At 46.6% G+C, this 27844-nt stretch overlaps 3 protein-coding genes across 4 annotated transcripts; 2 read left to right on the top strand and 1 right to left on the bottom strand.

Moving 5' to 3' along the window:
* The first annotated feature begins 1196 nt into the window (after positions 1-1196).
* Positions 1197-6235, top strand: pnn (pinin, desmosome associated protein). Its single transcript, XM_086181598.1, has 9 exons — positions 1197-1356; positions 1790-1867; positions 2481-2552; positions 2718-2793; positions 2941-3035; positions 3130-3205; positions 3438-3593; positions 4145-4283; positions 4405-6235. The coding sequence occupies exons 1-9, from the start codon at positions 1244-1246 to the stop codon at positions 5643-5645; spliced, it is 2046 nt and encodes a 681-aa protein (XP_086037724.1). The 5' UTR covers positions 1197-1243; the 3' UTR covers positions 5646-6235.
* A 175-nt stretch (positions 6236-6410) lies between these two features.
* On the bottom strand, positions 6411-10007 carry gemin2 (gem (nuclear organelle) associated protein 2). 2 transcript variants are annotated; one of them, XM_086181600.1, is made up of 10 exons: positions 9761-10007; positions 9195-9279; positions 8828-8917; positions 8680-8739; positions 8499-8615; positions 8336-8380; positions 8156-8224; positions 7727-7837; positions 7153-7211; positions 6411-7000 (listed from the first exon to the last, which is right to left on the bottom strand). In XM_086181600.1, the coding sequence occupies exons 1-10, from the start codon at positions 9880-9882 to the stop codon at positions 6961-6963; spliced, it is 798 nt and encodes a 265-aa protein (XP_086037726.1). In that variant the 5' UTR covers positions 9883-10007; the 3' UTR covers positions 6411-6960. The 2 variants fall into 2 exon arrangements, with proteins under 2 accessions (XP_086037726.1, XP_086037727.1); XM_086181601.1 differs by having other exon boundaries at positions 8828-9279; positions 9640-9907.
* Positions 10008-10049: 42 nt separating this feature from the next.
* On the top strand, positions 10050-27802 carry mia2 (MIA SH3 domain ER export factor 2). The gene is made up of 30 exons (XM_086181964.1): positions 10050-10507; positions 10678-10811; positions 11122-11208; positions 11629-12987; positions 13387-13512; positions 13630-15553; positions 15630-15827; positions 16719-16807; positions 19320-19451; positions 19551-19572; positions 19695-19783; positions 19986-20057; positions 20544-20654; positions 20737-20808; positions 21403-21507; positions 21632-21754; positions 21866-22051; positions 22136-22226; positions 22351-22418; positions 22504-22574; positions 22648-22749; positions 22830-22926; positions 23108-23175; positions 23372-23457; positions 23560-23670; positions 24370-24543; positions 25674-25844; positions 26189-26241; positions 26347-26518; positions 26593-27802. Exons 1-30 carry the CDS (start codon positions 10387-10389, stop codon positions 26796-26798), a joined length of 6420 nt encoding a protein of 2139 aa, XP_086038090.1. The 5' UTR covers positions 10050-10386; the 3' UTR covers positions 26799-27802.
* The last annotated feature ends 42 nt before the right edge of the window (positions 27803-27844 follow it).

The following is a 27844-nucleotide window of genomic DNA, read 5'->3' as shown; positions in this document are numbered from 1 at the left end:
GGGGAAATATGCTAGTAGCTGGTAAATACTGAGCCAGATGACAAATTTGCACACTTTGTCGTCGGTTTTAAAAACATGTTGGTCTTTGATGTCAGGAATCACTCTGAAGTTTAAAAGAAAAGAGCTTTAAACTGTCAAGAACAACATGAAATCCACACGAGGTCATTCGTCTCAAAACGCTTCTGTCTAATAAAATACAAGAAACATTTTTGCTGCGTAAAGTTAAAAATATAGAAATATTTTCGTCATGGGAGGACGTCACTACCGGTGTAAGATAATCTGTCTCTCATTCACCAGATTTCATTATTTCTTCCCAACCAAATGTCTCTCAAGAGCTGACGTGAAAGTGAACGCTTGTCTTCCTGGGGTTTGAATTGTCTTTCAAGTCAAAACTGGTCCATTTAATCCCCACAACATCTTAAAGCAAACCTGTTCACCCACTCGGTGTTGGGATGTGGTCGTCCACTGCAGCAAACGCACACCCGCTACCCGCCGAGCCGAGGTTGTTTTCTGTTCCTGTCAGACCACAAACAGCTCCTTCGTGTCTGGATAGGGAGGCTGGAAGATTCTTATGCAATCAAGCTGAAACAAAAACATGTTTTTCTGTGTCTCATTTTAGCAGGAGAGGTGACTAATAAACTGGGTGTCATTCAAGTGCCTGAGGTCTTGAACTGTCACCCTCCACATCCAACAGTGAGAAGGAGGAGACAAAGTCAACCACTGCATGGCCTGAGGGTCCTCAAGGACATATTTTGGATAATCCTCATTAATTAACTGGGAAAAAAATCCAGTCAGTGAGGCAGGTTTAACCGTGGTCCCCAGCCAGAGGACAATAAGACATTTTCACTACTTTATGTGACTTTTTCATAAATATACCAAAGAGAAAAAGAGAAACATTTGACACTTGAAAGAAAAAAACACTCTTAAAATGTTGAAATGAGATTCAGAGGTGAAAATGTTGCTCTTGGAGACCAAATACATGCCAGGAATTTTCCAGGTCACGTGTTTTATCATTACTTTTGATGATGAACCCTACAAAAACATGAATGAATGAATAATTATATTGTGTATATTTTGAAATAAATCAATGGGCAATGTTGAGCTGCAGCGCAATGCAGAGATGTTTTACGTTACATTTAACGGGATTACTGGGCAGCAGGGGGCGACATTGCTGATAAAAATCCTTGGTCTTCAGAATTGAAGTAGTAGAAGAAGAACACGTGATTCGCGCTAACGGTGTAAGATGGCGGTGGCAGTGCGGAGCCTACAAGACCAGATCGAAAAAGCTAAGGAGGGTTTGAAACACGTGGACGATAATATCCGTAGATTGACTGGACGTGATCCGAATGAAGCCAGGTAAAACGCGACCCTTGCAAATTGTCGTATTTTGTGTGCAAAGCGAATTTACTTGTTAGCATACAAACGACAGGCGCTCCGTGCTAGCATGGTTATGCTAACTAGCCTACAAACGTGTCTGTCCCGGTTCTATTGTGCTCTGGGTTTACACAGAGAAGCTAAATGAGCTATATCCACTTGAGCGACACCATAATTACACATTGATCCACAATGACGAAGCAATTAAACGCCCAAACACCGCGTAGCATTACGGTAACGCACATTGTGGGAGATCCATGGCGAGGCCCAGCAGGCGTCGGCCGACTTCCAGTTAACTCTGTTGTTCAGATTAAAACCTGAAACTCATCAGTATGTTTCCGGGGGAAATCTGTCGTTACCCGTTGCATTAGATAATCTTGCACTGTTTTGACCCTGATTCTTCCGGTGTTTGCAGACCGGGCCAACTTCGCCGGCTCGGCGGCCCCACAGCAGGCCTCGGGGGAGGTAGAGGCAGAGGATTCAACCTGCTCAGGTAACTCAAGACCGGAGGAGGTTGTGGGCCTCCACTCAGAGCCCAGTTTTCCGTCATATATTACTGGCATATATGGGAGTGTTGAATAATCCTGTATGATTTGAACACATCAGTAAAATTAGAGCTATGAAGGAAGGTCACTTCTCGAATCAGCTGCAGCAGACATTTTGGACTTGTGGTAGCAGCCAACACACCTGAGGCCTCCTATGTTCATCAGTCATGTGTCTGCATGAAGAGGTGCTGGCTGAAAACAGGCTTTACACGGTGAACGTGTCAAACAGTACTCAACACCACCAAACATGCCTTCATGTTTTCTTAATTAGGTCTCAATTCTTGCTTGTGTTGTACGTCGCTTTGGACAAAAGCGTCTGCTAAATGAAATTGTAGAATTGTAGAAACATTCCCTCTTCCTTCTGGTGGCTCCATGCAAACCAGGTATCCCAGATGGCGTTCCAGGTCAAACATCACATGGCGAGGAGACTTATGTGTCCCTGTTGATTCCCGCTCACGTAGTGTGTAACCAAACTGATTTATAGGTCTCTGAATCAACAACCTGTAGCGACGCTTAGGTGACCCATCGTCATAGCATGAACGCCTCTTTGTCTGTTTCCAGGCGTAGTCTCTCAGACATTGGAGGCGGCGGCCCCCCTGCCAAGCAGAGGGACATCGAAGGAGCCCTGCTAAGGTGAGGTTTCCATTGTTGGTGCATGTGTATATGAAGCCCCCTCGCAGTGGCTGGGAAACCCCGCGAATCCTCAGCATCAAAGCCAGCTCTCGCTGAGGATCAGTTGGGATGAGACCAGTTGGATGTACTTATTCTGACGTGTCTCCGTCTCTGGGGTCCACGCAGGCTGGCGGGGGACCAGAGGGCCAGGAGAGACATGCGCCACGACAGCGACGCCGAGGATGATGACGATGTCAAAAAGGTTGGAGAGAACATTCTTGAGTGTGTCTTCTGAACTTAGCGTTAGAAACGTATGATCACCTGTTAATTACCAGCTGTCACATGAAGAACTGTCTGAAGAGAAGGTCAGAGGTGAGCGTCCTTCTCTCCTGTGTCCTCCCGTCTGCAGCCGGCGTTGCAGTCGTCTGTAGTAGCTACCTCCAAGGAGAGAACACGCCGAGACCTCATTCAAGATCAGACCATGGATGAGAAGGGCAAACAGAGGTACGGTTTCTGAGTCATTGTCTTCGGACGTACCGGGGGGGGGGGGGGGGGGTGTCAGCTTCAGGTGTGTGACCGAGTGTGTTTCCTCTGGCAGGAATCGGCGTATGTTTGGCCTGCTGATGGGGACCCTGCAAAAATTCAAGCAGGAGTCGAATGTCTCGTCAGAGAAGGTGAGAAGCTCCACTCAGAGTTGATCATTCTGAGCGCCGTCGAGGTCCTCGTCACCGGAGCGGCTCACCGGTGCACAACACTACTGCACAATCACTGCACACAAATATTTGAGAAACACACATCATATATACATCCTATGCTGTCAGCTATGGCACTTCTCCAGTTGTTTTCCCCTTTTTTAACCCTTTCTTCTTCTCCATTCATGAATATCATGTATTTTTGCCCTTGCAGCAAAAGCGGCGTACAGAGATTGAGCAGAAGCTTGAGGTTCAAGCTGAGGTCGAGAGAAAGAAGGTGGAGAGTGAGAAGAGGGAGCTGTTTGAGGAGAGGAGAGCCAGACAGACGGAGCTGAGATTGCTGGAACAGAAAGTTGAATTAGCTCAGTTGGTAAGAAAAAAACTTTGTTTTCTCTGAAGTGTCTGGACACACAGGGTGTGATTCACGGGGCTCTGATGCAAAATTAGCATTGTCACTAACAAAGAGCAGTCAACAGAACATTCAAGTAGCAGTTTGTCATGGTGAAGGTGTGCTGGCCGTTGGTTTCAGCTCGTATGAACAACAAGAACTTCAGTTGCAGCCAAAGCTGTCTGATTAATTAGCGATGACTTCTTCAGTGTCAGACTTAACAAATGTGAGGATCGGCTCATCTCCCCTACCAGAAAGACTCCGAGCTACAAGCTGCTCCCACTGTTTGATGAGCCGTTAGAAACAAATGCGCCATGACGGGATGCTGGAACGACTGCACACAATTTCATTTTTTAAATGCGAGAACTGTTGACAAACTTTTTTTTTGTACTGTAGCGAATGTGTAGCTTTCCTACTCAAACACAAATGTGAGCAGCTGAAGGTCTGGGAAAGTGTGATTGTCTTCAGTGGTCATGAATATTTAATTGGGATGCATTAAAGCTGTTAAGCTGTTCTCTTTCCTGCATCCACAGCAAGAGGAGTGGACCAGCCACAACAACCGTCTGGTGAAGTACATTCGCACCAAGACCAAACCTCATATCTTCTACCTGCCAGGAAAAATGTGCTCCGCCACTCAGAAACTCCTTGACGACTCCACCAAGAAACTAAACGGTCAGTAGGCTTCTGGTTCCCCGCAGACAGAACCGACCAGTAGAGGAAATATCTGTCACGGCTCAGAAAGTCAGTTTTGTGTTTGACTCATCTGTGATTGTGGGCCTTTGTTTGGGGACAGTTGTCTTTGAAGAGAGGCGGGAGGCATTTGCCGAACACCTCAGCAAGATGGAGTCCCGACCCCGGCGACAGCCCAACCGAGACCAGGACGGCAACACAGCGGCAACAGGGATGGACCACTCAGCGGAGGGTAAGCCAGCAGGTCAGATAGTCAAGGTGCCAGGTAATAAGGGGGATGCAGAGATGGAGGAAGAGGAGGAAGAAGAGGTGGAAGAGCGAGAAAAGGAAGTGTGTAGGAAGGTGATGGAGAGGGAGGAAGGGGAGAAGGAAGGGTTGAGGAAGGATGAGGAGGCAGAGGGGATGGAGCTTATTGAGGCAGGCAGTGAAGAGAAGAAGGAAGGAGAGGAGGGGGGTAAGGTCGTAGAGGAGCAGAGGGAAAGGGGGAACAAGGAGGAAGGTCCAGGGTCAGAGGAGATGGAGGTGGAGGGGGGGACAGAGCAGGAGGACAGGGGCAAGGTAGAGGAGGGAGAACCAGACAGGAAAGAGGGTCCCACTGACCTCCAAAATGAAAAGACCCAAGAGGACAGCCAGGTCTCTGAACCAGCTGAACCCAAGCAAGAAGCCCCAGACACCAGTCAGCAGCCTCAGACCAGCCCCACCCCAGTAGAACCAGCTGACAAGTCCTCCGAGACCCAGGAGTCCTGTCCAGCCCCAGAACCCCTAACAGCCTTCAGCATACCTGGCCAGGAGTCCAGCAAGCCTGCTCCTGAGCCCCAGGACCCAGCTGCTGACAACCACGTAGTGGAGGGGAAACCAGAGGAGGAACCCACCCAAAAACCTCCAGCTGACGCCCAGGAGCCTCCCAGCGCTGCTCCCGCAGCATCAAAGGAGGATGAGGCTGGCGGGAGAGGGAGGAAGAAGGAAAAGGAGCCGAAGAAGGGCCGCAGTCACAGTAACAGCTCCTCCTCTTCTTCCTCCGGCTCCTCCTCCAGCGGAAGCTCCTCCTCTTCCTCTGGATCCAGTCGCTCCTCTTCATCGTCATCATCCTCTTCTTCGTCATCGTCTAACAGCAGCAGCCGAAGTCGCAGCCGAGACAGTGGTAAGCGCAAGAGGAGGCCATCAGGCAGGGACAGGAAGAAGGGCGAAGAGCGAAGTCACCACAAGCGAGGGAGTAGTGGAGGAGGCAGGGACTCGAAGGACTCCAAGGAGAGGAGGAAGAGGAGAAGCGATGAAGGCAGGGGCAGGTCGTCCCGCAGCGATAGGGAGCATAAAGATAGAGACAGGAAGGACAAGAGACGCTAAACCGGTTCCCGTGCAGCGGGTGTGTAGTTGAGCTGGTGACCGCAAGATCCCGGAGGGACAAAAAACTCTACACATGAAATACAGTTTTAGGAGTTCTTCCCTTCAGATGTCCACATTTTATTTGAGGGCCAAACTCGACTGACGGTCCTTTTACTCCAACATTTCTTTACTGGGTCTAATAAAGGTGAAGGAAGTGGACTTGAGGCCACGCGGTCCATCGTGGCTCCGCCCACTAGTCTTGTCATATTAAAGTCAGATAATTTCTCGTCAGCTGAAATTCGGTCTTCAAAATCAAAAAGGTCTGTGGTACCGCCGTGAACGAGAGGCGCTGAATGTTAAATTTTTTAGACGTTTTCATCGGGATCTTGATGGCGTATGCGGGGCAGCAGCCACCATCATCGTTCTGTCGTTGTGCTTTCAAGTTGATGTGACGTTGTTCAGCCCCATTCCGTTGCGTTTGGATCGATGTCATGACCCTGAGATCTTCGTGTTCTGGTCACGTATTTCTTTTTGAAAATGTTTTTCCATTGTTTTGTACCAACTAATCAGCATCAGATTAAAGGTGTGATCCAAGTACGGACGTGCGCTTTGGGCTTCTTTTCCTGGTTCAATATTTGAATTCAAAAATCTTTCCTGGTGGAAAGGAGTTAGTAAGGAGTTTGTTGGACATTTGGATTCAGATTCCAAATAAGTTTTTTATGGCCTTGAGTTCTTTACTCATGCGGTTGATTCGAACAGACGACGCCTACATACTCAGGAGCTTTTTTACCAGTCAGTTTAATGGACAAATATTAGAAGTCAACTTCAGTACAAAATAGTAACAGGATTCTGGTCTTTGCTTCAGTCCTTGAAGACACTTCATCTGAATGGGCATTTTATCTTTAAGTACTAACAAACCGTACCAAGCTCACCAAGATGTTTTCCCTCCTGCACCACTTCTTAGTGACTGCAGAATGCAGGAAGATCCAGCCACGTACATTTAGCTAGAGGCTAGCGGAGGCTGATGCTAAACTGTCCAGAGACGTCTATTTTCAAACTTGTGCATCAGCCAGTATACTCCACGTCGTCTTTACCACAAAGAAGTAATACAGGAGTGTTTTCTGGTCAAGACATTTGTGGATACTAAAAGAATATTTAGGGTGAAGTATCGCTTTAATCCACTTGACACACAGTTGTGTGCTGTTTTGAGACCTTTTAAACATTTTTTTCCATCCAACTTTCCTGAATTTAATTAATTAATTTCCTGAAAGTATTCCAGAACGCCAGCTCTGCTGGCGCCTCCCAGGGATTCCGTCATCTTCCTCCTCCTGTGTCGTCACTCCGGCGGGTCAGCCAGGTCATTCTGCTCAAAATACCTACAGGAAAAGTGGCACATAGACGCACATCATTCATCTGAGTTTGATCAACTGGGTTTGTTTTCTCAATCCTCTTTCTGAGTGAAAACCCTTCTGAAAGGTGGACGCATCAGTGATTGTGTGTGACCCGATGGGCGGGGGCTGGCTGGTACCTCGCCACCAGACAGATCAGCAGGTTGAGTGCAGGCAACTTCTCGTCCTCCTGAGTCTCCTGTGACGACATGAAACAAACAGAGCAGATGTGAAGAACCTAACTGTGTCTCGAAGAGCTAATAAACACAAAAGTCTTAATTTCCTTTTTAGGTCCTCACTTGCAGGAGTCTTGAGCCCACAAAGAGGTTTTCCCCTCCTGCATCACTTTCTCTCCAGGATGCTGCTAGTCGAGACTGATGGCTATCAACAGCTAAACTGTCTAGAAAAGTCTGTTCGCTAACTCTCCAGGTCGTCGTCCGGTATACTCCACGGCTTCTAAGTCCGGCCCGATGGTCAGTAATCCACAAACACTTTGATTTGAGGTGTAAAACAGTGTTCCAGTTAGCTTGCTATTTGCTAGAATCACTCCTGCTGTTGTTAGCCTTCAGGCTCCATTAGCTTCAAGCTAACTGTACATGTCTGGCTCCGTCTACGTTCTGGAGTCACAAAGAAGTGGTGCAGGAGGAAAAGCCCTGAAGACACCTCCTTGAAAGGCTAAAATTGTGTGTGTGTTGGGGGGGGGGGGGGTCCTACCAGCGTGCTGCGCAGCTGGGCGCACCTCCTGGCCAGCTGTCTGATGCAGGAGTGGGCTTCAGGCAGCAGGGGCTTCTCCAGGCAGGCCAACAGCGAATACAACCAGCGGCCCTGGAACCAACAAGCAGAGGATTTACACACTGAAACTCGTTAACAGTGATAATGTACATTTACACAAGAAGATGAAGTATTATTTGGATGAGTAAGACTGCCAGTAGTACGGCCATGGTTCCGGTGGCCTGGTGTCTGACTTTCCTGCCACCAACTCATCTACTTTTGGAATCCTGACATACTTTTATGTAGTTGTGGTGTGGTTTTTGTGTTTAAACAGTTTGCTTAAGTGCCTCAGAGGAAGGGTTTGAAATGTGATGGGAGAGGAAACAGCAGAACACGCGGCGGCTGAAAGGAGCCACCACTTCATCAACTCACCAGTTGGGGAGCAAAATCTTGTTCTTCAAACCAGCTGATAAGAATTTCCAGCACCGTCAGAACTGTCGACTGGAGCCAGTGGAGAAAGAGAGTTGATGATTCTGAGCTGGTTTAGAGAGAGAGAGAGAGTGTGTGTGTGTGTGTGTGTGTGTGTGTGTGTGTGTGTGTGTGTGTGTCCACCTGGCTGAGTCTGCTGACGATGCTCAGGAAGGGAGGGAAGCCCACCTGAACACACACGCATGGAGGATTATTACATCAGCAGCTCTTCCAGTATTATGGCCGTGTTCACTTTGATGCTGCTGTCGAACCGTCTGATAAGTTCTCCAGATTTTTCACGTCCCACCTTCTTATAGTCCAGCGCCGGTTCTGGTTCTGCACCACTGTGGCAGGACGACGAGCCCAAATAGACCTGCTCTCCTAAACAAAACCTCTTCCAGCCGTCCTCGTCTGTCAGCTTGGGCTGCAGGGAAACACAGGTTCATTCTCAGCACTTCCCTGCTGGTGTTGAGCGTTTGTGTCCTCACCATCAGCACGTTGTCATCAAGCGTGTGGCTGCTCCAGTGCTGTCTGTTCTTTGCGATACTCTGAAAACACACAAAAGGGTAAGTACACACATTTTATGGACTAAACGAATCATTCCACGATCGAACAGATATGAAATTTTCTTTTCACCTGTCGGACGTCTGAGAAGTTACAGACTTGCTGCCGTTGCCAGCTGAGACTTGGGGAGAAGCCCAGCGGAGCGGCGGGACATCCGGCCATCTGAAACACAGCAGAGCCCACACACGCTCGCGTGGGACACACCACCATCTGTCACCTGATACTCAATTGTGATTAAACAGTAGGTATATTAACAGTTATAATTCAATCATCAGTTGGCTTGCTTGTCCATCTATTGGAACTACTTGAATCCATAAACAGTCCTCTGCTCTCTGGTGTTTAACCCTATTGTTACACAGCGGGACATCCTGGTAACGACCACAGCCTTCAGAGGTGTGGAGAGAGGAAGAGCACCCCTCACACACACGGATTCACTCACAGAAACGTTAACTGTTTGCTGCTTCTTCAGTTTCTTGGGGTCGATGTGGGCGACCACCACCTCGGGACACAACGCCGCCTCCAACCTGCCAGGACACCATGACACTGTTTCACTGCTGAGGCCAACAGCAGCCACGCTGCATCGCCGTCCTGCTGGGACTGCTGGGACTCCTGCATGCGGCCTCAGTGCCAGAAGTCCCTCTGATACGGTGGAGTTCTGAATGGAATGCTGACTCAACTCTTGCCTCAGTTTCTCTGTTGTGTTATAAACGTGTGACGTGTATCATCAGACTACCCAGGAAGTATTTTTAGCTTTTATTAAATTATTTGTGATGAATTATGAGGAGTATCACAATATTATTCCCAGTTCTACGACTGTAGCAGTTGTGTAAACCTACACTGAAGTGGGTTATCTTCATTTCATGCCAAACTAACAGCCTACTTACCAAAATAAAAGTCTTAAGTTTTGAATTTCAAAGGTTTAGCAGTAGCAGGAAGGCCTCTACCGGAGGCTCATGAGCTAATTCCCCTCCAGACAGGACAAACACGTCGTCTGGACCAGCTTACTGGACTTGTCGGAGGTATTCCTGGGGGTTCCTAGGCGGGCCGTCCAGGTCCAGGTCCTCTGCTCTGGTTCCGGTCTCCACCGGCAACAGCCTCGGCATCAAATCCTCCACGTCCGACTTCATGTTACGGCTGCGGGCGGAAACGAAGTTTTGACTTCTTAACACAACTAAAACGGTCGAGTTGTATCACAGGTGGTCCAGGCACAGATACTCAGGACGCCATCTTGCTAAAAACACGGCATGATGACGTCGTCTTTAAGCGACGCTGGTTGCCAGGGTTACGCACAATACACTTCTTACTTTTTTAAGACAACACAAAGACCACAAAAATTACAAACGTATTCTTTTCTCTTACATCTTTTTTACTTCAACCTGGAACGAAGCTAAATGTTGTAACTGCAATATCAAATTCTTAAATTCAAAAGAAAGACCTTTGACCCCTGACCAGAGCGTGTTTTGTGTTAGGTGTTAATGATTATCTCCATGTGAAACTTCTATCTTATCTCAGCGTGAGATGACAGCAGCAACACAGAGGCAACGTCCACTCGCCACCGGGCCGCTGGCAGCTGTCGACCTTCGCCACTGTGGAGCTTTTCTCTTGACGCACTCTGATGTGAAACATCAGGAATGGCCGCGTCACATGTTCACGCCAGCTCGTGGGTCGCAGGCCTGTTGTTTGTGACTTTACCTCAAATGAATCTGGGTTTGTTGTCCGACTACAAGATCTGTGGAGATTTTGCATGTGAAAGTGAGTTCTCCTCAGAATACCTTTGCCGTGTAAAATCAGTCTGTTTGATTCCATCTCTTTTCCATCACCTGTTTGCATTTGTGTGTGTGTGTGTGTGTGTGTGTGTGTGTGTGTGTGTGTGTGTGTGTGTGTGTGTGTTTGTGTTTGTGTTTGTGTGTGTGTGTGTCTAGGTCTGATGAGCCGGGTTCAGGCCATCAGGGATCACCGTGGTAAAGACTGTCGTTTTCTGAGCTTCAGAAAAGGAGACACCATCTTTGTTTATCATAAACTGACCGGGAGGAGGGAGGACCTCTGGGCTGGCAGCGTACGTCAGACATCTTTTGTATTTTTTTTTGTCCGTTTCTACGTGTGTCTTTCTGTCTGCCTGCATCTCCAAAACACAACCAATAACCAGACAAAGGCACACAGCCCCTCACCTCAGGGAGCAGGCTAAGATTCTTTCACTGCTCACCTGAACTCCACAGGCAGAAATTTGAGAAGTGCTTCATAATCCTTGTGGGTGTCTCATTTGCTCTTATATTGATAATTTTGTATTGACGCTGCTGTGGCTGATTGAACTGTGATTGCTGTTCTGCCCCTTTTAAAAAAAAATATTATTATTGTTATTATTTCAGATTGACAAGCAGTTCGGCCATTTCCCAAAGGAAGCCGTGAAAGAGGAGCAGATTTACGTGACTGCTGGGAAAATAGTAGAAACACAGGTACGTGGACTTGACGTTCACCAGCTTCTTCCTTCTTTGCAGCAGGGACGCCGCCAACAAGAGTTTCTTTGCTTCTTGGGATCACAAACTGAGTGATTCAAATGTGAGCAGCTGATACGGAGTCTCAGAGCACGCTACTGTGATTTCAAAGATCAATCCAGTGTGCCAACACATGGACTGTCACCCCGAGTTCCACAGTCTTGAATGTGGGATGTTTGACTAATCGTTGCAGCTCTGTGTGAGTGCTGATGTCAAATAGAATTATCTGATTGTGAAAAGTTTAAAAAAAAAAGGTTTGATGATCCCGATTAGAAAGATCATAATCAGTATTTTAAATAAGTGGTTGCACAGCAAATAAGAAACTTTTGTATTTTAGAAATACATATTCATAAACTTATTTTGCTTCTCCCTCTCCCTCAGAAATCAGACTTCATCTGTATGGATGACTTTGGCTACCCTATTGACTCCAGTCATTTGGATATTGATGACGATGAACCTGATCAGGAACTCCCAATCAAGGAGTCAGGAATGACCCAAACAAGTCTGGACGCTGATCGCAGGAAAACAGGAAGTCATTCGCCAGCTGAAGATGCGTCTACAGAACCTGATGGCACATCAGTAGAAGAGAACGCTGATGCTGCTGCCAGCAATGCTGCCGGGACTCCTGCTGTGCCGACGGAACAAGGTGGGTTTCCGTCCTCGTCCTGGCTCAGTTCTTCTGTGACAGGATGGTTCAGTCTGGGGATGGAAGGAGAACCTGGCAACCTGGCTGAAGGAAAGAAAGAGGATGAGACAAGAGAGACACAGGCTGAAGATTCTTTCACGTCTTCGGTGACGGGGTGGCTGGGGTCAGGAGGAGAAGGAAGACCTGATCAGGCCAAAGACCCAACAGACGACTCCACCGAGAAAGAGCCTGAAAAATTAGAATCTGTGGAGACCTTCAGGAGCAGGAAGATGTACCTGGACCTAGAGAATAAACACTTACAAGAAGAGGAGAGGAAAGAGACCGGGACATTGGGTTGGCTGGGTGATGGCCTCTCCCGCACGCTGGGATTTGGCCTGAACAATCTGGAGTCTGAACTAAAGGAAAGAGGAGCTGAGGAGACCAAGCAGGAGGACAAGAGACAGACAGAGTCCAGTTCATGGTTCGATTTGGGTATCAGGGACATTTTAGGCTTCGGGAAAGACAACGGTGAAACAGCAGACACAGCACCAGGAGACGGGTCAAAGGAAAAGAATTTCCAGTTGCTCCAGACTGAGAAGGAGACATCAGGCTCTGAGGAAGTTCCCTCAGTCTCTGACACAGAGACAGAGAGTGTGGAAGTGGATGAATGGAAGGAAGAGGAGAAGAGGACTGGGAATGAGGAGGAGATAAAAGAAAGGGAGAAGCCGGTGGAGATGAAAGAGGAGTTGGATCTGAAAGAGGAAAAGAAACAGGAAGTGATGGGTGAAAAAAGGGAAAACCCAGAAGAGACAGAAGAGTTCAAGGAGGAGGAGAAGCAAGAGAGGGTGGAGGAGTTAAAGGAAGATGAAAAGAATGAGGGGATTGAGAAGGAAGATGAGAAGCATGAGGAGGTGGAGAAGTTAAAGGAAGATGAGGAGGTGGCAAACTTAAAAGATGATGATAAGAATGAGGAAGTGGAGGAGTCAAAGAAAGATGAAAAGAACGAGGGGATGGAGAAGGAAGATGAGGTGTTAAGGGAAGATGAGGAGCATGAGGAGGTGGAGGAGTTAAATGAAGATGAGGAGCATGAGGAGGTGGAGGAGTTAAATGAAGATGAAGAGGTGGAGGAGTTAAATGAAGATGAGGAGGTGGAGGAGTTAAAGGAAGATGAGGAGCATGAGGAGGTGGAGGAGTTAAATGAAGATGAGGAGCATGAGGAGGTGGAGGAGTTAAATGAAGATGAAGAGGTGGAGGAGTTAAATGAAGATGAGGAGGTGGAGGAGTTAAAGGAAGATGAGGAGCATGAGGAGGTGGAGGAGTTAAATGAAGATGAGGAGGTGGAGGAGTTAAAGGGAGATGAGGAGCATGAGGAGGTGGAGGAGTTAAAGGAAGATGAGGAGGTGGAGGAGTTAAAGGAAGATGAGGAGCATGAGGAGGTGGAGGAGTTAAAGGGAGATGAGGAGCATGAGGAGGTGGAGGAGTTAAAGGAAGATGAGGAGGTGGAGGAGTTAAAGGAAGATGATAAGCATGAGGAAGTGGAGGATTTAAAGGAGGATGAGGTGTTAATGGAAGATGAGGAGGTGGAGGAGTTAAAAGATGAGAAGCATGAGGAGGTGGCAGGGTTAAAAGATGAGGAGGAGGTGGAGGAGTTAAAGGAGGATGAGGCATTAAGGGACGATGAGAACCTTAAGGAGATGGAGGAGTTAAAGGAAGATGAGGAGGTGGCAGACTTAAAAGAAGATGAGAAGCATGAGGAGGTGGAGGAGCTGAAAGATGAGGAGGTGGAGGAGTTAAAGGAACATGAAAAGAATGAGGGGATGGAGAAGGAAGATGAGGAGTCAAAGGAAGATGAGAAGCATGAGGAGGTGGTGGAGTTGAAAGATGTGGAGATGGAAGAAGAGTTAAATGAGGAGGAGAATCAGAAGGAGATGAAAGATTATGAAAAACATGCAGTGGTAGAGGAGTTTAAGGAAGATAAAAAGTGGGAGGGAGTAGAAGTGTTAGAGGAAGATGAGAATCTTAAAGAGGTGGAGGAGTTCAAAGAAAATGAGAAATCCGTGGAAATGGAGGTGTTAAAGGAAGATGAGAAACACAAGAAGATAGAGGAATTAAAGGAGGATGAGAATCAAGAGGAATTAAAGGAGGATGAGAATCAAGAGGAATTAAAGGAGAATGAGAATCAAGAGGAATTAAAGGAGGATGAGAATCAAGAGGAATTAAAGGAGGATGAGAATCAAGAGGAATTAAAGGAGAATGAGAATCAAGAGGAGTTAAAGGAAGATGAGAATCAAGAGGAGTTAAAGGAGGATGAGAATCAGGAGGAATTAAAGGAGGATGAGAATCAAGAGGAGTTAAAGGAGGATGAGAATCAAGAGGAGTTAAAGGAAGATGAGAATCAAGAGGAATTAAAGGAGGATGAGTATCAAGAGGAGTTAAAGGAGGATGAGAATCAAGAGGAGTTAAAGGAAGATGAGAATCAAGAGGAATTAAAGGAGGATGAGAATCAAGAGGAGTTAAAGGAGGATGAGAATCAAGAGGAATTAAAGGAGGATGAGAATCAAGAGGAGTTAAAGGAGGATGAGAATCAAGAGGAATTAAAGGAGGATGAGAATCAGGAGGAATTAAAGGAGGATGAGAATCAAGAGGAGTTAAAGGAAGATGAGAATTGGGAGGAATTAAAGGAGGATGACAAGCAGGTGGAGGTATTAAAGGAAGACGAGCAACAGGCAGATGAATGGGAGGATCATGGACTGAGGTCCGTGTTTGACAGAAGGACACGAACAGGGAAGCAGCATCTAGTAGATGATAGCAGTCAAACATTAGCCGCCAGGGCAGAGGAGAGAGAGAAGGAGAGAACACAGGATGAGGAAAAGATGGAGAGTGAAAAGACAGGACTTGATGCTGAGGCTGATGGGAGGAAAGAAGAAGGAGTACAAATGAACAACGAAAAGACTGAACCCAATGATGGCGTCTGGGATCTTTCTAAGCTGGAAGTGGATCAGGATGGAGAGATCTTACAATCAGACGAGTGTAGTGATATAAAACGTGCAGGTGATCCGTCTGAGGCCGAGAGCCGAGGAACATTCAGTCTTCTCAAAAACGCCTTCACGTTCTTCAGCCAAACACCGGTAGCAGAAGTAAAAGAGTCGATGGGATCTGACGTCCATTTGGATTCCGGCCCAGGTGAGAGGCCCGAGCCACAAACCTCTCTGAGTCCTGAAAGAGACCCGAAGTCCTCCTCCGGTTCAAGTCCCAGTGAAGACCTCCAATCACCCAACCTGCAGCTATCAGCTCCCTCCCCCACAGAGACCTCCTCTGAGTGCACCTCCCAGCCTCCCAACACAGTGCACAAACCACACACCCTCAAACGTTACAGGAGCCTCCTCACTCACATGAGCCCGCAGGAGGTGACTGTACTGATGGAGCTTTTCGGGCAAATCAAAGTGCAGTTTTTGGATTATATTCTGGGCCGCTCAGAAACCGAAGACCTCGGTAATGACGAGTCTATATTGCTGGATATAGAAATGCTTCTGCTTCACCACAGGGAGTTGCTCATGGATCGGAGCTCCAAGCAGGAGGACCGGAGCAGAGCCCTGGTTGCTCTTCAGAAACTAGACGTGCTGCTGCGGAGAGTGAGAGAGACGTCCAACGCGGCAGACATCAGTAGCACCAGCCATCGAGGTAAACGTCCCTGCTGGTGCTACTGTCATCAAATGAAACTCTCAGACGGGCTTTGACTTGTTCTGATCTCAACCAGATCATGTGTCCCCTTACACAGCTGGGGGCAGCAGAGATCAACACGTAACCAGCGAGGGGGAGGAGTCAAGTAGGACAGGGGGGATGCTGTTGGACAGAGAGAAGGATGGACACTCTCCCAGTGCAGGAGAGAGGAAGGATGAGAGAGTGCCACCTGTGGAAACACGTGATCTGCCCGAGTCACCACAGGCACCAGAAGGTAGATGTGACCCAAGTGCCCCCTAGATAGACTCTAGACTACACCTAGACTAGATAATCCTGGACCTGATTACGCCAATGTGGAAAAGCCTTGATCAGGACTAGAGTAGATTCCACAGGTTAGACTAGACTAGTTTTATATTAGACTGTATTAGAATAGACCAGACCAAAGTGGACTAGACTAGATTTGACTTCCGATAAGACTAGCCTGGTCTAGATTAGACCAGATGAGCCTAAACCAGACAAGAGGGAAGCCTTTATTTTCACAGTAGAGAATAAATTGACTTTAAAAATGATCCTGCATCCTCACATTCATCCGCCGGCTGCGGACAACCACGATAAGGATAAATACACAGGAACAAATGAACATTCATCACACCTTTTCATGCGATTGTTGCGTTATGCAGTGCAATCGCACGAGCGCTTGTGGTCCAGAGAAACAAGATGTCTTTGAGTCGGAGGTCCTGTCGAGCAGTCCAGAGGGCAGCGGGTGAAGCAGCTGCACCCTTTCTGCAGCATGGTCTTATTTGTAGTTTGAGTGTCTCATAGGAGACACAGACGCCTGAGAGAGAGGCGGTATGGGGACTCCTGAGGCGCTGAACCTCATTCCCAGAAATCTGGACCAGTAGGAAACAACGCGATTGTATTAAAGCAACAGAACAAGTAAACAAAGAAGGTGCTTGTTGTTTATAACCAAATAATCTGCCCATGATATCATGAATTAATTAAACTAGGAACTAAGACTTTTAGGATATGTGGTGCATTGAACAAGACAAGACTTTTAGATGAGATTGCCATAATCCCAAATCAAAACTCTGACATGTTTAGCTACATCTATAATGAAGTGAGTGACAAAAGGGCGATGCTTAAACGTCCGTGTGGTCCCCCGCAGGGCTGATGAAGCAGATCCACCAGATCCCCCAACACTCGTCCGCTCAGGAGCACACAGCGAGGGAGCTCCTCAGACGGATCACTGTGCAGGTAAGATTTATCCATCGGATCCGTCCGGACATGGGCATTCATTTTTGGCTAAATTATTATCCAATAAGTGGAGCCACAAGTGTAATTTGTCTTGACACCGTGGCACACCAGTGATCACATGACAGAGACACATAATTAGCTACAGTTCTCTCTTGTTCAACCTGTGTTGTCTTTGTTGTCCAGCAGCAACCCCACTGACACAAGTGACAGCTGGATAGTTTGGATCATTTTCTGTGTGCGGCTTTGGTTCCACCTGGATGCACAACAAGCACCTGTTCTTTTTAAACAATTTCTGATTCTGTAAGGCGTCAAACTTTTGACATCTTGATCAGACTTTCAGCGTCGCTGGGGGCCACTTATCCTTCAACACAAGATATAACTCATTTCCTTAATTTAGTTACATTGGGGTTGACACAGTGAGGGTACAAGTTATATCTCATGGTTTTCAATATCTCATGGCAGTGAACTAATTAGACAGAGGTAACGATTTATGTCCCACTGCCTCAAGATAGTTATTTTTCTATCCCTCTCTAATTATTCTCTCCATGGCCACCCCTGTGCCTCTCGGTGGCCACTCCCATGCCTGAACATGTATCCTGCCTCTCGGCTGTCAGGTGGCTCGACTCCGTCAACATTACTTACATTCTGTTGTGCTGGTCTATTACACACGTCGAGCCAGCTGGCAACACACACACTGCTATAAAAGCAACCTGTTTTAAATCTTTGGAGAGACCAGTGCGTTCTCTTATTTCAATGGAAGAACATGAGACAGTTTCGGTGAGTATATCTGTGTATCACAGTAGCTGAATTTTAGTAGTGTTAAACTTTGGTCCTAATGGTAACACAAGCTTGTTTTTATCTTTGTAAAAGGTAATATGGCCAGTCGTTATTTGAGAGGAAACACTTTTATATATATAAGCACAACGTTTTTGTGTCATGTTTTCCATAATATCTTTAGTTAAACTTCTCAAAAACACAGTGTGGAATACAGTATTTTTTCTGTTTGACACCTGTTCCTTTTGGTGTCACTTTAAAATCGCTCCGATGTGCCAGTGTGGCATTTTACAATTGGTGACGTTGCGAGTGAGCCATTTACATGGGAAGGGGGGATGGGACATCCTCAGACTCTGCATAAGCAGTAAAAACAACATTTATATAGACATCATTATAAGTTATCGTATTTTTAAAATTGTTTAAGCAAAATAGTTGTGAGCAACAGCAGTGTTTTCAAGTTGTCACGGGGAGTTTGATGTGAGAAATGATTAAGGTCACCCCCGCAGGACTTCCGGTTTGACTTGGTCCGGTCTCGAGCGTTAAGCAGCGTTTGTGTTGTGGATAGGGATGTGGAACCACCGCTAACCCGGTCACCTCCGATGTCAGCTTTTAATGGATAATACCATCACGACATTAACCAAATGAGCTGTTTGAGAAATGGCGGAACATCCGGCGAATGACAAGTTAGTCGGCCGAGCGGCCGACTTTCAAGAGACGGTGGAGGCTTACTACAGTATCGCGGTGGAGAGAGTGAAGGATGTACGTAATGTGGCAGGTTTCGTTAGCATTTTCCCGCTAGCATTCATAACTGAAATAACCTAACGGGCTGTCACTCCATGCGAAACTCCCTCCTGCTTTTAATATTTTTTATCGCACATTACATTTGTACCAGTCAGATTTAACTGCGGCTGAGTCATGCCAGCGTCGGTGGCCAGCTGTCAGGACTATTTTGAGATTATAAATTGCTTTTTCAAATGTTGTAATTCTTCCAGACTTGGCTTGTCATAGCTAGCGTGCCAAATAACAATGATCTGACTTGCCACATGTTTGCTCTCCCCTCTTTTTTTGATTTTTTTTGCCTGAAAATTCAGAAAGGCTCCTGGCATTTCTCTTGCACTTTTTCTAATGATAGTGGAGAATTCCGCGGAGACTGACATCTGCTTGTATTCGCTTATAAACAAGCAAGAGGGGTGAAAGTCATCAGAACTGGAAAACAAATCCAGTTGCCTTCTTAAAACACTGCATGCCAAGACCTGGATGAGAAACATATCTGGTTCCCCTGCTGGAAAAGTAATGGAATTTGATACGAGAAATCTCCAGGCCTGGAGACCTTAAAGATACATAAATCCAGAACGTTGTGGATAAAGTCATGGAAATTTGCTTCACAAATATAGTTATATCAGTGTAAAGTTGTTCATTTAAATCACGGCTGACATGGATTTTTCTTTGTATTTCTCATGTGTGCATGTATACTTTCTGAGAATGCAAGCTCCTGCCAGTGTTCCTCAGAGGCTTGGAAAAGACATGGAATTTTACTGTGTGATGAAGAAAGATGAGCATATAAGCAACACAAAGTCACCTGTAATGTTTAAGGCTTCCTCTGTAAGCAAGTGGAAATGCACATGAATAGAAAAAGGAGGGAAGATCTGAATTGTTACAGTGAATACTTTACTATGCAGTCTAATAATTGTAAAAGGAGTGAACTTCGGTCAGCACCTCTCTGGTCTGCTTCCTCCAGGTGGTATCGTCTCTGCCTGATGACATCAGACCTGGACCTGATCTGTATGGGGTACCATGGGAGCCCATCATCGTCTCCATTCTGGTGGGACTGGTGACTGTGTTGTTGTTCGGTTGTAGATGTTATAGCTCGGTGAGTACACAACGCCAACGAGCTCGATGGTATGTATGGTACGCACAAACATCTCCCTGTTTTTATTATTCCTTATTTGTTCTTTATGTTTCTCCACAGTTCAAAAGCAGAGTGTATCAAAGTAAGATCCCACTTTTTTAACCAATATTTCCCAAATCTTGCCTCCTCGCTTCCTACTGTACACTAACACAAAGAGCCATTCTTGAAAAAAACAAAAAACAACTTGTATTCACTGTTTTCCAGGTAAAGAGCGGCGGATGGCAGAGCAGGTTGTACAGCTGGTGGATGAAAAGTGTAAAGTCCTTGAGAGTTTCAGTAAATGTCAACGAGAGGTTGGTACAAGTGCCAGAGACGAATGAAGAAAGAGATTCGAAACATTAAGGCTTTTATTCTGTCGCCAAATTAGTGTGCTTTCATTTCTGTGCCTCCAATATTAAGTTTGATGTTTGTGGAGGTTCCAGTAGAATGACCTACAGTCTCAGCATTATGGCTCTTGTCCATGTGATTGATTTCTTTATGACGTGTCTCTCTCAGTACAGTGAGCTGGAGGACTCTCTGAGGGACAGTGGGGTTTTGGTCCAAACTCAAAAGACAAGACATCTGACGGTGAGGAAATATCATGTAACAATGAGGCTCAGAGTTACTAGGATCTCTTTAATCGATCAGTTATGGTGAAGTAGGCCCAGGAATCCATGCTCAGAAACACAGACGGTAGCTGAGGTGCTGGGACCGTCCCAGCATACAATGGAAGACATTCACACGCTTCGGTACTTGGCACAGTTGTTCGTGTGCTTTGAGTAGAGGCTCAAGTCCCATCTCTCAATATTTGGAATATTTAGAATATTTGTTGACAGCCTTAATTACCAACACTGACATTTTCAGTAATGTGAGTGATTGAGTTTGCATTTTTAACTTCTGCTCTTGTGACAGAGCTGCAGATGGTTTCCATGTCTTTCCTGCCCTCTGAAGTTCTGTAAAACAGCAATTTTAAGCTAGTTTGTATGGGGGGTGGGGGTGGGGGTGTGCATATGTATGATGCATGTGAATGATTCCTCCTCTCCCGTTTTAAGTCTTGTTTTCTTGCTCGGCCAGGTCAAAGCCCGACAGCTGGAACATGCTAAAACAGAGCTGGAGGAGGATCTAGAGCAACTAAAGCAACAGCTGGACCACCAGAGAGAACATAGGATGGAGCAAGAAAAGAGGGTAGGAGGTTTTGTAACACCGTCACACTAGAATCATACTGGGCATGTGTGATATTTATGAAGTGAAATCATTATCCTCACAGATTGCACTGCTGGAGGAGAGCATGAAATCAATCGAAGATGAAACCAAAGACCTGCAGTCCCAAGAAGAACAGGTGCGGCACTCCATCTCTTGAAGGGGTCATTTATACCTTTCTCTGTTTAATAGTTGCACTTTGTTGTCCTTTTTTCCAGCGGCATCATGAATTTATGGTCAACAAGCTCCTCATTAAAGATCTGTAGCCTGGAAGCTTCATGTCCTAGATTCACATGTCAGCTGAGGACATTCTGTCATTTTCTCTGACTTCATTGTTGAGGTAGTCATTCTTTTTAATTAGTAGAACATAGTGCTCAGAAACGAGGTAGGGTTTTTGCTGGTGTGGCTCCAGTTGGAGATGGCATCATACCGAACATATGACCGTTGGTTAGCGTGGAGTTTCCCTGATGTCAAAGTGGTGCCAGAATCGTTTCTTGCCACATTTAAGGTCCACCCTAGTGTGCAAACTTCCATTGTGACGTATGGACGCATTTTTCAATTCAACACTGGAAGAATGATCTTATCTGCTCAGGAATTCACACTTTATGAGAAACGTCTTTTAAGCTTTCCTGCTCCTGTCCTTTCCATTCTTTCCCTTTTCAACATCCCCCTCTCTGCTCTGTCCCTCTGTGCTTTATATTACATAACTGCGGTATGTCTCTGTGCTTTTTAGGCTCAAACAACTCTTAAAGTGTACAAGATGAACAGTGACCGACTACAGAGGAACCTGGAAACAGCTGGAGAGGAGAAGGTGCTGCTACAGGAGAGCAACACACAGGTAGAACTGTTCGATAGCAAGTTATCAACCCATTCTTGGCAGAGAAGGAGACGTCCTGTCCTGTCTGCTTCCCGTTGTGTCTCTGGACCATTGTTTGATTGCTCTTGTCTGCCTATCTCTGTAGTTAAGGCAGCAGGTGGAGGGATGGGCAGAGAGGGTGGCTGAGTTGGAGGAGGAGATGAGGCGGTGTGAGATGGCCCACAATGGGATGATGCAGGGTGTGGCCAACAAGGATGAGCGTATCATGGTATGAGGGTCCAAACTGATTCATTCAAGTCAAAACTTTGAACTGCTGCAGACGAGGCAAAGTGATATGAGATATTCATGAGAGAGTTCATTAAAACCAAATATCCTCCAGTCCTTAACAGATCGGCTGCTAAGGATGAAAGCCTGGGATTCAGATCTGGAGGAAGAGGGAGGCGAGGAGGCTGACAGGGAGACGTCGAACAGGACCACAGGGAGAGGAGAGGAGAATGGAAAAGGGGAGCTGGGCAACACACAAGTGCATCTCCAGAAAGTCCAGAAGCTCATTTATGCTGCTAAGGTAAACAACTACCCTGGAAACAGTTATTTTCTCTATAATCTACAGAGGAACGTGCTGATGTGTCCTGTGGGTACTTGTGTGTAGTTGAACGCAGACCTCAAATCAGTAGATGAAGACAAGGACAGAGTGTTTGCTAAACTCAACGATGAAGTCAAAGCCAAAGAGGATCTGGAAGGTGAGTGTAGTTTTCTCTTACTGATTCCTGCAACAGATGTCATGTAGAGGGGGAGGGGCTTGATGTGACCACGCTAAGGAGACAGTACCAACATCTGTGTGTGCGTCTGTGTGTGTTCCTCTAGAGAGCATTAAGGAGCTGGAGAGGGAGAGATTGTCTATGCAGTCAGACACAGAGCACTACTCAGATCAGGTAACTGACCTCAGGTATATCACTGAATGTACTCTTCTTCTACCCTCAGTTGCGCTCGGTTAACAGGGTGTCTGAATGTTCTCAGGTCCAACGACTGCAACAGAAGCTCCAGATTATGACTGAAATGTACCAAGAGAATGAGCTCAAGCTGCACAGGTAAAGACACACACGTGAACAGGTGGCAACTTTTTGGAAACATGGATGTTGAAGAATGTGTTTGTGTTTGCAGACTTCTGACAGTGGAGGAGAAGGAACGTCTGCAGAAAGAGGAGAAGTTGAATAAAGCAGATAAAAACATTGCACTGGCAATGGAGGAACTCAACAACTACAGGTGGCTGCTCCCTCATAGCCTGACGAATGGCGTGACAAGAGTCTGACGTGCACTTGTGAACCTCCTCTTTATCTCTTCAGGCATCGTGCTCAGGAGATGGAAGACGAGCTGGAGAAAACCAAACAGTCCTACCAGACCCAGATATCAGCGCATGAGAAGAAGGCTCACAATAACTGGGTTCGTTAACTCAAACCGCTCATAAATGACCACGTCTATTCACATCATGGCTCATTAATGAAGATAATATTTAAGTCTGAGTCAGGGCAGTTCTCCTGCTCACAGTCGTACATTTTGTACGGGGCATTTATCTGAAGCACACTGACCTTCATCCCTGAGTGTCATTACCTTCCCTTCCCAGCTGGCAGCCCGGGCAGCCGACAGAGAGCTAGCAGACATCAGGAGAGAGAACGGCCTCCTCAGACAGAAGTACGCTTCCTCTCGTGATATATTTTGAGTTTCCGCTCTGTATTGCTCAGTACAGCACGACTACACATTTAAAACTCCCAGTCCAGACGGAATGTTGAGATGTTTCATTCTTTCTACAACTTTTCTGGAAGGCATTGTTACACTGTATATCTCGCCGGTAAAATGTCTTTTTAACTAACCGTGTACTGGTTTACAGGCTCACAGACACCCAGTTTAAACTGGACAACCTTGACAAAGATCCTTACGCCTTGGACAGCTTAGCTAGGCCAATGCCTTTCCGAGGTAAAAAACAAAAACAAAATAAAAACAAGAAAAAAACAAAACACACACTCACTCTGGAAGTGTCTCGACTAGACTTTGCTCTCACCAGTTTTTCCTCTTTAGCTGAGCGATCAGTGTACGGTCCTTCTCCTCTGGGTCGACCCGGGTCTGAAACCAGAGCTTTGCTGTCTCCTCCCACACTGATGGAGGGACCACTGAGACTGTCACCTAGAGGTGAGAGCACAGAACTGCAACAACAAACCCTGCAGCTGCAGGCCAAAACAGAAAAAAATACACTGACTAGAGTGACACTCACACTCTGCTAGCATATATAAAGGTTCTCAACCTTTTCCACTTGAAGGCCCATCTACTCCTACTGAGGGATACAGGGCCTATTTAAGAACTGTTCCAAATGATTGAATCTGTTAGAGATGTATTCCAACAACACGTCTCCCTGTTAGACCGACGCAAGTTACATTTCCTTTTTATTCTCTTGACGACATCCCAACCAAACCCGTGCAGCATGTTGGTGATGACCAGCATGTCGGAGCATGATCATCTGCTGATGCTGCAGCATCTTAGCAGCATGCTGTGGGCACTGGTTTGCTAATGGTGCCCTGGAATGAAGTTAGGAAAAGTGTTAGAATATAACAGTACATGATCGTATTCTTCTCAGTACATTGACGCGACCTTTTCTCTTCCCTCTCTCTCCTCCAATGACACTTGTTCTGCTCTTGTCCTCACTGTCTGATATCTTGTCTTTGGGCTTCCTCTTCCTCTCCCTCTCCCTCTCCCTCTCCCTCTCCCTCTTCCTCTCCCTCTCCATCTTCCTCTCCCTCTTCTTCTCCCTCTCCCTCTCGTTAACATGTCTCCTCACGTCTCGTTTGCTCCATCTGTCTCGGTTTTGTCTTTGGAATGGTCTCCCTCCCTCAGTGTCTCGTGGCCCAGGGGAGCCCCCTACTGGCCAGGGGGAGATGGAGAGGAGTGGAGGTCCTCACTCTGACAGTGGCTCGATCTCTCCATCATGGGACAGAGATCGCAGGGGACCGCCACTTGGACCACCGCTTGGACCCTCAATTGGACCCCCCAGGCCTCTAGGACCTCCAGGTTTGTGTATTTGTGGAAATTGTTGCAGGTCAAGTAGCATCAGAAACGCTGCACCCAAAAACATTGGTTTGTAAACAAATGTTTGATCTGTAAAGTTGCAGGTAAGTTGTCAAGAGTCTTTTACCATAATTCAACCACTTCCTTTTTTACTGAATAAGTTTGTTCAAGGTGACCTGAGTGTCTCTGTGTCTGAACAGCTCAGAGATATGAATGTGAGTGTGGAAATGACCCGTTCTGTTCCCGCTGATTCACAGCGTGTGATCAGGTCTCAGACCAAACCCCCACCGTGTGTATCAGCGTTCGTACCTGAGTCAGTACCTGCCTGTGTTGCATCCTCAGCACCGTGTTCAGGTTTGAGGCATCGTGTTTCCACTGCTTTCACCGCTCTCTTGACTTGTCACACCGAGGGAGGTGTTCAGAGTCAAGTGTCCCAGTGAGTTGGCGTCAAACTGGTGAATGTCAAGTCAAAAGCGGAAGCAGGTTATTACTTGCATGAGAATACCAAGGCATGCTGGCAATGCATGTGAGTTGCACTCGCTGCATTGTGAGTTGTGAAACCTGCATATGAAACCTTTGGTCTTTCAGGTGGGAGTTTATTTTTCTACATTAGAGCTGCAAAAACCAGTCAATGAGTTTATTGGCTGCACTTTTAAATTAAAGCAGTGCTTTACCCGAAAGGCCTTTCAACTTCTAACAACTACTGTTGGTGTCTTGAGCTCACAAAGAGGTGTTTTCATCCTCCTGCATCAGTTCTTTGTGACGCCAGAATGCAGCAGGAGCCAGCCACGTCTATTTAGCCTGAAGCTAATGTTGACTGACAGCCAACAGCAGCTAAACTCTTGATAGCGTTTATATAGAACATAATTGTGTTGTGGTCTGTTTTGGGGGATTAATCGGATGTCCTTTTGAGCTTGAGACCAAACAATTAATTAGTAACTAATCAAGAGAACAATCCACAGATTATTCAACAATAGCCTCTAGGCCTACATTCAAGATGGTCTACAGTTTACATCTTATTTTTGGTTTTGGGTAGAAATGCAGCAGAAGGCCACTCTCCAACGATGACATCACTCAGTGATTAGTGACTAGAGATTCTCTGCCTGTCTTCTCTCATTGTCGCTCTTCTTCAGGCTACATGTTCCCAGAGCCAGGAGCTCCCATGTTCAGGAGACCTCCTCCTCCAGGAGCCCTGGGCCTCCTAGGTCCTCCTGGCCCCCTCCCACACGGCCCTCCTCTTCCCCATCCTAGGGGTGTCCCTCCTGCTGGCCCCCCAGGACCCCTTCCCCCTGGGGATGTGGCAGGTGACTATAAAGTTTAATAAACCTCAACTTTTAGACTGTAACTGAGGGTCGTCCTTAGTGGATTCAGTGGAGCAGAGTAGAGGCGGGTAGAGCAGAGTAGAAGCGGGTAGAGCAGAATAGAGGCGGGTAGAGCAGAGTAGAGGCGGGTAGAGCAGAGTAGAGGTGGGTAGAGCAGAGTAGAGGCGGGTAGAGCAGAGTAGAGGCGGGTAGAGCAGAGTAGAGGCGGGTAGAGCAGAGTAGAGGCGGGTAGAGCAGAGTAGAGGCGGGTAGAGCAGAGTTGAACACAAGCCTACTTATCATTTCATATTTGAGTGCAGATAAATTAAATGTGTGTGTTATTGCAGAAGGTTCATTCAGAGAAAACAGGCTTGGACTTGGTGAACAGGATCAAAGAGAGGTAAGTGTGTGTGTGTGTGTGTGTGTGTGTGTGTGTGTGTGTGTGTGTGTGTGTGTGTGTGTGTGTAAATATCATTAAATCGACCTTTTCTGTGTCTCTCACTAGCCTGGTGAACGAAACACTCCCCCTGAATCAGACCCAAGGATGGGGGGTCCTCGCCCTCCTGGTCCTCCACTGGGCCCCATGGATGGTCCATTTCCTCGCAGAGGCCCCTATGGCCCCCCGCCTCCTGATTTCTACCCTCCCAGAGGACCAGGAGGACCTCCCATGATGCCTAGTACGCAGCCCTCTCAACCATCCTGTCTGCAAACGTTGTCACGGTGAAGCTAATTGTGTCTCCTCCTTCTGCAGTGTGGGCTCCTCCCCCTCCAGGGGTGATGTTCCCTCCTCGATTCCCTCCCGGCGGCCCGCCTCATGCTCACATGCCCTCTTTTGGACCCCCCATCCGTCCTCCACCAGATGGCTTCCCACCTCCCTCTATGGTGCCACCCACTTCCCAGCAGTCCCTCCCCTCCCCACCAGACGAGCAAGCGCCATCTCCCCAAGATGCCATTTGAACCCGAGCATGTTTCCACGTGAGCTGTGAGACGATGTGTGAATACTCAGCTTTGATGGTGCGCAGGTACACAGAGGAGAGGCCCACTGGGAGGAAATACACCTCAAGGGGTTAATACAGTCAATTTCTTGTATTAAAACTCACCATCATCATCATCCCAATTTTAGACATTATCCTTTTAGCATCCACCTGGTTGTTGTCGGCCAGGATTTGAATCCACTTTGTAATGTCTCACGTGGTCTTGTTGTGAACTAAATACTCCTCAGAGCTCAAATGAGACATAAGAAATAGAACGAAAGTTTGTCCCAGCTTCCACGTGGGGACGAGAACTTCCGTCTTGGCCGGAGCAGGTGAGCCGTCTACATGTTCTCCATCTTGAGGAGAAGGAGCCTCCATCACCAGAGCGGTGAATTAAAGACTGGAAGATCGACAGCTGCTCTTCTGAGTGCCAGCAAGGTGACGTCCATGTGAATTTTGTAAAAATTGATGATGAATAGATGAATAAAGACTGTCAGATTGTACACGTCTCCATCGTGCTTGCAGCCATCAGATCTCATCATGCAAGACATGGTGGGATTTAATCTCTGCAGTATAGCTAATTACATGTATATCACTTCAAATATTTACTTTAAAGCAGTTTCTTTCCCCATGATGGACTTCCTGGGTGAAGTATCAGTAAAAAATGACTGTAACACACAAATCATATGTATGTTATTCACTGAAAAATTGTTTAAAAGTGAACAGAAATATAATATAAATATCACATGAAATGCCAGTTTCCGTTTGTAACAAGACGTCTATACTTACACAAATTTGTACGAAAAATGTTTGCGACTTCTGCATTTTTTAAAAAACTCCTGTCGAATGATTTAGAGCAGCCTGGCCTAATTAGAGAATAGAAGAACAGACCTAATAATACGCCATGCAAAATGATTTTTGTCATGTTTATGCTGTACATTGTTATGCTGCTTTACTTTGTGAGGTCAAAACAAAACAAAAAGCTCACCAAACTGCCTAATTCTTGCTTTTCACCGTTTGTACTGGTGG

Source organism: Aulostomus chinensis, chromosome 17 (assembly GCF_037954235.1).
Source record: "Aulostomus chinensis isolate RoL2024-O1b breed Wild chromosome 17, RoL_Achi_v1.0, whole genome shotgun sequence".
Classification (NCBI taxonomy): Eukaryota; Metazoa; Chordata; class Actinopteri; order Syngnathiformes; family Aulostomidae; genus Aulostomus; species Aulostomus chinensis.
This window is presented reverse-complemented; position numbering and strand designations above follow the sequence as displayed.